Genomic DNA, 12,669 nt, shown 5'->3' on the forward strand with positions numbered 1-12,669 from the left:
CAGGAGGCCCTTCCTGTCTCTGTGCCTCTGTTGAACTTGCCTTTGATGCCAACATTCGTCCTCTGTGGACATCAGTCTTGAGATTCACATTTGCCAGGTCACAGCTGCCCCAGTGGGTGGCGGCTACTCTTTACCGTCATCCTGGGGCTATCTCTCCAGTGTCCCATGGGGTCTATACAAGCATAGAGAAGAGGGCACTGACCTTTCTTCCTGCCACTGTAGGCATCCTGGACCTGGGGCCCCGAGGGCCAGGGGGCCATCCTGCTGGTGAACTGTGACCGAGAGACACCCTGGTTGCCCAAGGAGGACTGCCGTGATGAGAAGGTCTACAGCAAGGAAGGTGCCAGAAGACCCTACACTTGGGGGGTAGGATGGGAGGAGTGAAAAGATTCATGCCCAGTCCTGGGCTGGGCTGAGGGTGAGGCAGGTGTGGACTCAGGCCTCCTGGGGATGGTGGACACAAATACCCACTCTTGCTTAAAGCTGAAGGCAAAACCATAGGAAATAGACAAGGGCCAGGCGTGGTGGCTCACACCTGTAATCCCAGCATTTTCGGAGGCCCAGGTGGGTGGATCATGAGGTCAGGAGTTCAAGACCAGCCTAACCAATATGGTGAAACTCCATCTCTACTAAAAATACAAAAATTGGCTGAGTGTGGTGGCATGCACCTGTAATCCCAGCTACTCAGGAGGCTGAGGCAGGAGAATCGCTTGAACCCAGGAGGCGGAGGTTGCAGTGAGCCAAGATCATGCCACTGCACTCCAGCCTGGGTGACAGAGCAAGACTCTGTCTCAAAAAAAAAAAAAAAAAAAAAAAAGAAGAAGGATAAAAAGAAAATAGACCAGAAGGAAATTCCCAAAAAGTTAATGATCTCCAGTGTTGGAAATGACAACTGGTTTTCATTCTGTTTTATGCTTTGCTTTGTTTTTTTCTTTTCTTTTCTTTTTTTTTTTTTTTTTTTTGAGACAAGGCCTTGTTCTGTTGCCCAGGCTGGAGTGCAGTGGCATGATCATAGCTCACTACAGCCTCAACCCCCTGGGTTCAAGCCATCCTCCTGCCTCAGCCTCCTGAGTAGCCAGAATTACAGGCACATGCCACCATGCATGGCTAATTTTTTTATTTTTGTAAAGATGGGGTCTTGCTATGTTGCCCAGGCTGGTGTTTGTCTCCTGGCCTTAAGTGATCCACCCACCTCATCCTCCCAAAGCACTGGGATTACAGGTGTGAGCCACAGCACCCGGCCTCTTTATGCTTTTCTATAGTTTCCATTATACACATCCATGGGGATTTTTTCCTGATTATCAAAGTAAAAGGCATTGGGAAGCTGAGACTCCAGCAGCAGATCTCTTCATTCTCACCTCCTGTCCCTCAGATCTCAAGGACATGTCCCAGATGATCCTGCGGACCAAAGGCCCGGACCGCCTCCCTGCCGGATACGAGATAGTGCTGTACATTTCCATGTCAGACTCAGACAAAGTGGGCGTGTTCTACGTGGAGAGTGAGTGACCCCAGCCCAGCCCAGCCCAGACCTTTCTAGCCACCTACCCTCCTCCCCTTAGCAGTTGTGGCCTTCACAGGTCCAGGTGCCTGGCAAAGACCTGGATTGGTCTCTGGGTGATTGTAACATGGCAATGCTGTTGTCCCGTGAAAGACTCCATGGGGGCACATCGCTCCTCCTCTCAAAGGAGTCTGGAGTGACATGAGTCTATGTAGAACCCAGAGGCCCTTCCTCCCCACGAATCAGGGGAGGAAGGGCATTTGGGCACTTCTTTTCTGGAGTCATGTCACCTTCAGGATACCTGAGGCAGGGCAGGCACCACCTCCAGGTATTTTCTGCCATCTCTGACTTTCAAAGACCCCCTAAAGATGCAGTGGGCACCCTCGAAGAGTTGACCCCTTGCTCCTCTCGATGGCAACAGGTGTCCTGGGCCCCCGCTGTGTGGGGCACAGGCTCCTGCCCTGGAGCTAGTCCTCATAGCTGCCAGCTCTGCCTCACCCCGTCTGTGAGGCCAGGCCAGGGGCCAGAGCATGCAGACTGGGTTTGGATTTTATTCTGAGTGCAATGGAATGCCATTAGAGGGTTTTATGCAAGGGACTGTCACAATAATGATGTATGTATTTTAAAAGCTCCCTCAGCAAAATAGTTGGCATTGCAATTTGCCATGGTACAAGGCGAGTTGTGGGGTGGGGTGGTAGAGGTGGGGGCTTCTGCATGCCCAGCTGCCTAGGGGGGCCAGGATCTCTGGCCCACCCCTGGACCCACCTCTAGACAGGCCCACTAGATCCAGAGCACTCACCATGAGGTGAGTAGGGACCCTGGACCCTCACATCAGGGAAATATTTAGCCAGGATGGCAGTGGTCAGCAGCCACCCAATACCAGTCCTCCTTCTGATCCACCCTGGGCTCCAAGCAGTGACCTCACACAGGTTGGAATGTGCCCAGAGTCAGGCTGGCTCCGCTGCCGCAGGGGGCCGGAGATGTTGATGTTTACACCGTCCAGGCCAGGGTTGTCATGGAGGTTGGGGTCACCAGTGGGAGCAGGAGGGATGCAAGCAGGACCTCAACCTCGGCCTCTTGACCTTGGTGTCATGACATGAGACCTGTTGCAAATAATGATGTCTGGACGTTATCTAGAAGTTTCTTCTTTTTGCTAAAGGGAGTGGACTGGTCTGTTTCCATAATCTCATCCCTCCCCGTCACTTGCCATCTAAGATGGGCCCTGAGCAGACAAGAAAAAAGAGGAACTACTATCACAAGGGCTTTGAGAAAGTCCCTTGGAGCCTGTTATCTGGGCTGCACATCCCGTGGGGAGCAGCCATGACTGAGACAGTGGGGACCCAGAAGAGACAGTTTCCCAATAATGCTGACACTGGGTGAAAACTCTTAGCCACACACACACACACACACACACAAGCAAAGGACGACAGATAATTGACCAGGAGCACAGTCTCTTTTTCTTCCAGGCAAACACTTTGGAGTTATGTCAAATTCCAGGTACCCCTGTGGATGAGCGAATGTCAGATGTCCTGGTAGGGTCAGACCAGCTCTCCCCAAGACCAGGGGTCTGGGTTGGAGACTGAAGGACGCCTATAGGGAGTGCTGGAGTCAGGGAGCTACAATTCTGGGTCCAGGCAAGTCTTCTTACCAGCCCCAGCCTTGGGGTGCTCATCTCTGATGTGGCATGGGAATAGTAAGAGTTCCACCTGTCCCGGGTGTCCCAGATGGTGGTGGGGATCTAATGAGGAAGGTGTGTCAGGCACTGAGTGCAGTAGCTGGCCTTTGGAAAGCTCTCTATAAATGGCAATTATGGCTTTTGTTGAGATTATGATGATGACTGTTAGTTACAATGATTGGAGTGGACAGAAGGCTTCAGTGCTCCTAGGAGGACCTGGTGACGGCCTTAGCCTCAAATTCTGCCCAAAACACCAAGCACTGGGGCCTTACCTCTTTATACAAGGATATGGTAATCCAGTTTGCCCAGGACTTTCCTTATTTTAGCACTGAGGGCTCCTCATGCCAGGAAACCCCTCAGTCCTAGGGAAACCAAATCAGCTGGTCACACTATCAAGGAGTCTCACTGGAAAGTGGAGTCATTCCAAAGTAGCTAGAAAGATTAAGGCAAACCACGTGCCAGCCAATGCCTGGGGCAGAGAGGTCATGGTGGTCAGTGGGCCCAGCTCAAAGCACGAGGACCACTCAATAGAGCGGCATTGTTGGTTCCTGCAGAGAGAGCTGGCCACGCTCAGTGTGGGGTCTGTGCCGAGCCAGGGATGGAGGACAGGGTAAGGAGGCTCCTGGGGACAATGGCTGAATTGTTCCTACCAAGAAATCAGTCCGCCCGGAGCTGGCCCCAACTGTCAGAAAGCAGCCCAGAATAGAGGTGCATTGTGAATCACAGGCCACGGGCCACATCAGGAGGGAGAAAGCTGCCGGCAGACGGACTAGAATGTGTCCTCCACCTGCCCCACCACCCCCAGCCAGATCCCTGTTCCTACCCCAGACCTTGGTGGAGCCCCCCCAGGTGCTCTGAGCCCTGGGAAAGCTTTGGCTGTGTGGCTTCTGCCAGGACAAGTTGGCTTCTAAGCCTGACTCTCCCCTGAGCATCAGTTCAAGTGCAGCCTGGGGCCTGTGGGCGTGGGAGGGCCCGAGTGCCTGGAGGAAAATGTTTTCATGATGCCAATCTATCTGAATCTACTGAGTGACAGGGCTGCAGGGTGCACACTATTGTTTCTGGGTGAGCAGGACCTCACTTTCTATTCTTTGGGACTTACAGTATCTGAATTTTTCCACCTCATTTCTTGGACTCCTCCCTCCCAAGGGAGGATGAGGTGGGACGTGGTTTCCCTGCCTTCTGTTCGGAAACTATTCAATGAAAACTCCTTCACATCCTCGTAATACAGGTCCAAGCAGTGTTACTGATGGTTACCCATGGTTACTGAGGTTACTGAAGTTACTGAGGCTGTGTCATTTGCATTGACCCTGTGGTGTGGGTATCATTATCTCCCACTTAACAGATGAGTAAACTGAGGCTCAGGGAGGTTAAGTGAATTCTCTGAGGTTTTGAGGTTTGGTTTTTGTTTTTTTGTTTTTTTTTTTTTTGAGATGGAGTCTCGCTCTGTTGCCCAGGCTGGAGTGCAGTGGTGCGATCTTGGCTCACCACAATCTCTGCCTCCTGAGTTCAAGCGATATTCCTGCCTCAGCCTCCCAAGTAGCTGGGATTACAGGCACGCACCACCATGTCTGGCTAATTTTTGTATTTTTAGTAGAGACGGGGTTTCACTGTGTTGGCCAGTCTTGTCTCGAACTCCTGACCTCGTGATTCGCCCGCCTCAGCCTCCCAAAGTGCTGAGATTACAGGCGTGAGCTACTGCACCCGGCTCCCTGAGGTTTTATAGCTTGTAAAGCCAGAGAAGTATTTAAACCAAGGTCCCTCTGACACTGGAAGTCATAACCACTAAGGGAAGCACCCTTAGTGAGATTTATAATCAGGGTCTATTTCGGCACATTGTCCCATAAGAGGAGCCATCCCAAGCCCTGGCTTTGCGGTTCATCCACTTGTTTCACACATTTTAATCAAGCACCTAGTTTGTGCCAGGCTATTCAGGTTTTGTGTTCTAACCCTTGAGCATCTGGTCATTAACCATTATCATTGTCGTTGAAAGCACTAAGCTGAGGCTGATTCTGCCCTTCCAGCTCTACAGGGCATAAAGAAATTCCTTCTGGAACTGCATAGGGTCCTACCTCCATGCCTTTACCAATGCAAGTATCTCCTCTTCCCAACACACCCATTTCTGCCACCCCGCAAGGGCATCTCAAAGGCTGTCTTCCTCTGCTCAAATGCTTCCCACCGTGCCTCTTCTGCCCTCCCCACCCTACCGCAAGTAACGAGACTGGATCTCACCCATAGCCGCCGTTATGATGCTTCCCACATCTGCTCCATCTTATCATCAGCTGAGCACTGCTCTTAGAGAGGCTGCATTTGGACCACCTCTGTCTCCCCGAAGGTCCTTGCCTGATTCATGTGCTTTCAATCTGCCTGAAAATTCCCCCTTGGTCTCTTCCACAGGGAATGTGGGAGTCATTGGTTCGTTCAGTAGACATTTGTTAAACATGATCATGTGCCAGGCAGGCCCTGGGCCCCACTGGGCTTGTCTCTACCCTTGCACAGGTCACCCACATTTAAAAAGGCTGTGATGAGGCCGGGTGTGGTGGCTCACACCTGTAATCCCAGCACTTTGGGGGTCTGAGGCAGGCAAATCACTTAAGGCAAGGAGTTCGAGACCAGCCTGACCAAGATGGCGACGAAACCCTGTCTCTGCTAAAAATACAAAAATTAGCCAGATATGGTGGTGGGCGCCTGTAATCCCAGCTACTTGGGAGGCTGAGGCAGGAGAATCGCTTGAACCCAGGAGGCAGAGGTTGCAGTAAGCCAAGATCATGCCACTGCACTCCAGCCTAGGTTACAGAGCGAGAATCTGTCTCAAAAACATAAATAAATAAATAAATAAATAAACAAACATAAAAAGACCGTGATGGAGATGGCAGGTGGCTGTGGGAGCTCCAAACAGAGCCCCTGGCTTTGTCTCTGGGGGATCTGGGCTGGATTGTTGCAAGTGACACAAACTAAGGCCTGAAGGAAGAAGGGACACGATTGTTTCAGGCAGAGGGGACAGCACAAGTCAAACTGGGAGCTTTCAGGAGGGCAGGAGCACTGGAGGAACCTGCCTTTCCGCCCAGCCACAAAAATGAACAGCCCATGCACTGGCCTTTACACCAACACAGCTTCCATGATATGGAGGGAATTTTTGGTATAATGGGCACATTTATGGTTTGTTTATACAGAGGGGATGAGAGCTCGGGATTCAGAATTCGACTTGAATCTGAGTCCCAGTTCAGCTATTTACTGGCTGTCTGACTTTGGACAAGCCACTCCTCCTTTCTGGGATCGGTTTCCTCATCTGTGAAATGGAAACAATTATATCCTCCCCTGACACCACTAACTGCTCAGCTGGCAATATCCTATCGGCCATTCACGAGAGAGCTTGCTTATTTTACAGATGGGGAAGCCAAAAGCCAGAGAGGGTGACTGTCTGGCGAAGCGCCACACAGCCAGCACACAGCAGTGCTGAGACAAAGATGACAACCTAGCCATGGCCATTCTGGTGGCATTTTCTGCTTGTGCTTTTCTCTCTGTCTAGAGGACAAGTTACTTTGCCCTTTTGTCCCCATCAGTGATCCCACCCCACCGAACTCTTTCGGATGCGGGTGGGAGTCTGACGTCGGTCCTTTTCCCTCCAGACCCGTTCTTCGGCCAACGCTATATCCACATCCTGGGCCGGCGGAAGCTCTACCATGTGGTCAAGTACACGGGTGGCTCTGCAGAGCTGCTGTTCTTCGTGGAAGGCCTCTGTTTCCCCGACGAGGGCTTCTCAGGCCTGGTCTCCATCCATGTCAGCCTGCTGGAGTACATGGCCCAGGTGAGGACTCCAGGCCTCCACCACAGGGGGCCAGGGTGGGTCTCCTACTAGTGGGCCATTCCTAGGAGCCCATGCTATGCTCCAACCTGCTCAAAGCGCCAAGCGGGTGGGTCCAGGCTGGGAGACCTTGATGCCCCCTGCAAAGCCTGCACGTGGCTGCCAGGGTCCTCTGAGCCATGCTCCTGCTGCTCCTTGCTGCTCCTGCTCCCCATGGATTCCCTGTGGGCAATGTTTTCTGACACACTCCACGCCTGTGTCCTGGCCTGCCCTGCTCCCTGCCTAGGTCTAAGGCCCAGAGTCCTGCTGATTAGTGCAAGGCTTTAAGCAGCCACCCAGGTGGGGTTTGCTGACCACCTTCTGCACGCTTTGTACTTCTTGCCCACTCTGACCCCTCCCCCAGCTGTGGGTTATACCAACTCTGACTGCAGGCTGAACCCCAAATCCCAGTTTCAGGTTGTGCCCTACCCTGGGGCCAGGCATCTCAGCCAGTCTTGCTCTTGCTTTGAGGAGAAGATGGATGAGGAGAAGAGGTCCTGTCCCTCTAGAGAAGCCCCCTTCACTGAGGGCGTGCTGTGCTCACAAGAATCTCTGTCACAAAGACCTTTCGTCCCCAGACCCTAGCCTCTCAGGCCCACCCTGTTTCACTCAGAAAAAAAGGGAGGGACCTGGCTGCTCTCGCAAACACAAGAGCCCCTCATTTTTATCCCCGGGCCACTTTGGGAAAGGATACAATGGGTGCTATAGAAAGGTGAGGCTGGATCTAGCTGAGATATATGAGAATGAGCCCTGGCAGCAGACGGCCCAGGTTCAACTTCTGTTGCAACCACCACGAGACACCAGGCAAATGAATTAAACTTCCTGTTAATTTCCTTAGTTAAGGGTAATTTGCCATAGTTTCTCCAACTGTAAGACAGAACATCCAAAAGCTTCTGCTGCCGGGGGTGGTTGTGAGCATCCAAACTTGTAAAGTTCTCCTTACAAAGCACCCTCAAGCTCCCTGGGAAGTGGAAAAGGCAAAGCTAACAGGATAGGGGACGGGGATGGGTCTTCTTATGGCACCCATGCCCAGGGCAGCCTGACCCCCAGGATCTCTCAGGCACCCGCAGAGACTCAAAAGGCAGACCACGGCAAGCAAGGCAAGCCGTGCAACAGTCCCACCACCACCGCACCTCCCCACCAAGGATGGGGTCCATTTCCTGTATCTTTTGAAAGCCAGCCCCACAAAGGAACCCTGGAATCAGACCTCACTTTCCCTTGGGTTCCAGGCAAGCTGCTTGACCATTCCTTAAAACAAAACAGTCTGGACATAGCAAAACTGACCCAAAACAACACTAAAATGCCCACATACAGAAAAGGGCAAGGTGCCCAGGGCAAAAACAGAGGAAGGTGGGGGGCTGGCTCAGCCGTTGCGTGGGGCGATTTCAGGAAGAGAAGTTTGATGGGACAAGATAGGACAGTGGTTAAGAGTGTGACATCAGCAGCTGACTGCCTGGGTGTAAATCCTACCATGTGGTCAAGCACACGGCTGGCTCTACCACTTACCAACCATGTGACCTTGGGCAGTTAACAGCCCTGTGACTTGGTTTCCCCATCTGAAAAGGGAGGATCATAGCAGTATCTACCTCCTGCGGTGGTCGGAAGGCAGAAAAGAATTGGCACATGTGAAAGTACTTAGCACAGGCTTGGTGCACAGCAAGTACTCAGGAAATGTATTCACTGTCATCAGTTTCACCCGCTTTGAAAGGCAGGCAAAGAAAGCACCTGACAAGACCTTTTGATCCCCCACGCCTTGTCTCCCACACCCAGGACATTCCCCTGACGCCCATCTTCACGGACACCGTGATATTCCGGATTGCTCCGTGGATCATGACCCCTAACATCCTGCCTCCCGTGTCGGTGTTTGTGTGCTGGTAAGGGGTGACCCCAGCCCGGAGAGGCAGCGTGGCAGAGTGGCCAAGAGCCGAGTCAGATGGACATGAGTCTAGTTCCTGGCCCCGTCATTTACCACTGTGTTACCTTGAGCAACTCTCTTGGCCTCTCTGAAATGCCCACATCGTAGAGTCACTGTAAGGATTAAATGAGACGAAGCAGGCAAAGCATTTATCCAAGGTCCAGCACACAGGGTATGCTCTAAAAAAAATAGCTGCCATTCTGGTCTCTTGCTTAACCCCCTACCAGGCAGTTAGCAACCTCCTATGCAGTGGAAATGCAGCTCATCTGACTCATTCATTAAACAGACTTTTATTGACCACCTATTATGAGCCAGGTCCACAACAGCAAGATGAGAACCAAAGGAAAAAGTGCCTGTGATTAGATGGCTAGCAACCCAAAAGGGACCCCTGGGGTCTTCACATCCATCGCATCTTCATGCCAGGCAGAGCTCTTATTTGAAAATCTGTGGAGTCAGAGGCGTAAGGCATTGGGACAGGTGGGGGTGAGAGTTCCTCTCCTCATTTTATTTGTTCATGACCTTGACAAACGCCACATGAGTGGGTGGGTTTACTTGGCCTTTGATTGCAGCGGCCTTTATAAAGGTGGCCGTGAGCACAGGTGTAGACTGATCTGCCCAGCACAGCCCAGAGATACCAGCTGCTGTCACCATCTCAGGGAGATGACTCTGGCCCCTCTTCACCCTTTCTCCTGGCCTCTTCTTCCCGCAACTTCTCAGCATGAAGGATAATTACCTGTTCCTGAAAGAGGTGAAGAACCTGGTGGAGAAAACCAACTGTGAGCTGAAGATCTGCTTCCAGTACCTAAACCGAGGCGATCGCTGGATCCAGGTGAGGAGCCCAGGTCCAGGCCGGGAAGGACATGGCCCCAGGGTCAGGCAAAGAAGAGTCGGCTTCATGCAAACTGCCTGGCACCCAGCAGCTCTGCAGATGGGGATTCTTCTGTCAGCTCATATCTGCACATGTGCACAAAGACATAAACATACAAGTGCACTACGGTGCTGCTTCTTGTAGTAGCAAAAGATTGCAAAGCAACCTAAATGTCCATCTGTGGAGGACTGAGTAACAGCCTTCCCGGAAGTTCTGTGCAACCGCTAAAAAGGATGAAGCCAATCTCTCAATATGGATACAGGATGTGCTTCAAGTTAAGTTGTTACTCAGCAGAAAACATATTCAGGATGCTGCTTGCTATTTGTGTGTTTTGTTTTGTTTGAGACGAGGTCTCGCTCTGTCACCCAGGCTGGAGTGCAGTGGCGTGATCTCAGCTCACTGCAACCTCCGCCTTCCGGGCTTAAGCAATCTTCCCACCTCAGCCTCCCAAGTAGCTGGGACTACAGGCATGCACCACCACGCCTGGTTATTGTGTTTTTTAAAATGAGGTCTAGGCCATGCATGGTGGATAATACCTGTAATCCCAGCACTTTGGGAGGCTGAGGTGGGAGGATTGCCTGAGACTAGGAATTCAAGACATGCTTGGGCAACATAGCTAGCAAGACCCTGTCTCCACAAAAAAAATTTAAAAATTAGCCTGGCATGGTAGTGCACACCTGTAGTCATAGCTACTCAGAGGCTGAAGCAGGAGGACCGCTTGAGCCCAGGAGTTTGAGGCTGCAGTGGGCCATAATCATGGCACTGTGCTCCAGCCTGGGCAACAGAGTGAGACCCTGTCTCAAAAAAAAAAAAAAAATGGGGCTGATATCGGTAAGAAACCTGCTTGTGATGTGCAGAGACTGCCTGTGGACACCTGTGCTGCCGTCATCAGTGTGAGGGAGGAGGATGGGGGACCAGGAGATGGGGAACAAGACAGATGTTCTTTTTCCTTCGTGCTCTTGTGTTTCTCGAGTTTTCTGCCCGTGTGCACAAATTGTCCCCTGGGTTCGTCTAACAGCTCTCCTTGGTGTCCCTGCAGGATGAAATTGAGTTTGGCTACATCGAGGCCCCCCACAAAGGCTTCCCCGTGGTGCTGGACTCCCCCCGAGATGGAAACCTGAAGGACTTCCCTGTGAAGGAGCTCCTGGTAAGATGCTGAGGGCCACTTGGGGGTGGAGGATGATCCTGGGGACTCTCATAAGACAGAGTGGTCAGGAGACCCTGGGCCGCCTTGACACATTCGTCTGCTGCCCAGAGCCTCTGTTTCTCCTCTGCAAAATGAGTCACTTGGGATAGCTGCCTCTGAGGTCCTTTCCTGCTCTGATAACTGATGTTTTCCCAAAACATGGGGAGTTTTCTAGTAGGAAATGGGAACCAAGGGAAGTAGAGTTAAGACCTAGTTCCAGAGGCCCTGGCCCCTGCTGCTGCCCTTCCCCTCCAAATTGCAGCAAAATGAGTTAAGTTTCAAAGAGGAAAAAAACATAGTTGTGCGATTGTCAAAAGTCATGGTTCCAACTTCCAAGTTCATCAGCACCTTGAGGCTATGGTTTTTGGTGCGTGTGTGTGTGTTTTTGTTTTTGTTTTCTGAGACAGAGTCTTGCTCTGTCACCCAGGCTGAAATGCAGTGGCTCACTGCAACTTCCATCTCCCAGGTTCAAGCAATTCTCCTGCCTCAGCCTTCCAAGTAGCTGGGATTACAGGCATGCACCATCACGCCTGGCTAATTTTTGTATTTGTAGTAGAGATGGGGTTTCACCATGTTGGCCAGGCTGGTCTCGAACTCCTGACCTCAGGTGATCCGCTTACCTTGGCCTCCCAAAGTGCTGGGATTACAGGTGTGAGCCACTGTACTCGGCCATGTTTTTTGTTTCTTTGTTGGTTTGTTTGTTTTTAAGCCATCTGACTCCTCCCATTCTGGAAGCCGCTCTCACTCCCCTTTTAGGCCCTCAACAACCTAGTGTGTGAGGGCAGAACCGAAATCAATCTTTCTTTTGTCTGCACTCTTCTGCCCTGAACAGGCTGGGGGAGGTTTGAACAGGGCATGAAACAAGAGACTGGAATAGATCAGGGGACTTTTCCCAAGGTCACACGCAGGACAGCATTCCTGTCAGACGCCAGGGCTGCCCAGAGCTGACCCTGTGCCAGGTTCACACCTGTTCTGCCCCACATTCCTTACCCAGTGCCCTGTTCACAAGGAGACGCTAGAGCCAATGGTGTCAGCACAGAGCTTTGGAATGTCAGGCGGACCCGGTCTTGAGTCCTAACTGCACCTCTTAGCGGCCATGTGACCTTGGGCAAGCAATTACCTTCCACGAGCCTCAGTTTCCTCATCTAAAATGGGGATAGAAATGATATCAGTCTCACAGAATGTTGTGAAGATTGAAGGCGTTGTATGAGGCATCAGTGCCATGTCTGATATAATGATCATTATTAGCTGTTGTTATGGTTATCATTCCCCGGGCCCTGTCCTCAGTGAGCTTATTGTCCACTTTCCCTAACACTATGATGAGTAGAGTCAAACCAACCACAGCAGCAGTTGCCACACGCATGAGAAGCGAGGCCTTTCCAGGTCACCACCTGCCTTCAGTATTCCAGGCTGGCCTGGTTCCAAGGCCCCAGGCTTTGTTGTTCCTTGAGGCCCAGGCCAGACCCGGCTTTGTGCTGCATACCTGCCCACCTGTATGGTGCTGCAGAACCCCAACACCCCAGCCTCGGCAAGCTGCCATGTTGCCAGCTGGGGCCCCAAGATTAGAAAACGCTAAGCTGCTGCCATCTACCCCATGGGCTCAGCTGTCCCTGGAGCCTCTCAGCTGAGCCAGGATAAGCCACATCCTCCTACTCCACTGGGTTTTGTCAGGCAAGCTTCATCCCA

At 51.9% G+C, this 12,669-nt stretch overlaps 1 protein-coding gene across 2 annotated transcripts in view; it reads left to right on the plus strand.

Moving 5' to 3' along the window:
- The window catches only part of PADI2 (peptidyl arginine deiminase 2), a 52,293-nt gene that overhangs the window by 25,579 nt on the left and 14,045 nt on the right, over nucleotides 1-12,669 (plus strand). For both annotated transcript variants that reach the window (XM_054436054.1, XM_054436065.2), the window contains 6 exons: nucleotides 223-340; nucleotides 1,373-1,498; nucleotides 6,800-6,978; nucleotides 8,785-8,888; nucleotides 9,647-9,758; nucleotides 10,837-10,944. In XM_054436054.1, coding sequence (XP_054292029.1) covers nucleotides 223-340; nucleotides 1,373-1,498; nucleotides 6,800-6,978; nucleotides 8,785-8,888; nucleotides 9,647-9,758; nucleotides 10,837-10,944 — 747 coding nt within the window. The remainder of the gene's footprint in view (nucleotides 1-222; nucleotides 341-1,372; nucleotides 1,499-6,799; nucleotides 6,979-8,784; nucleotides 8,889-9,646; nucleotides 9,759-10,836; nucleotides 10,945-12,669) is intronic.

The sequence above is a fragment of the Pongo pygmaeus genome, chromosome 1 (genome assembly GCF_028885625.2).
Source record: "Pongo pygmaeus isolate AG05252 chromosome 1, NHGRI_mPonPyg2-v2.0_pri, whole genome shotgun sequence".
NCBI lineage: Eukaryota > Metazoa > Chordata > Mammalia > Primates > Hominidae > Pongo > Pongo pygmaeus.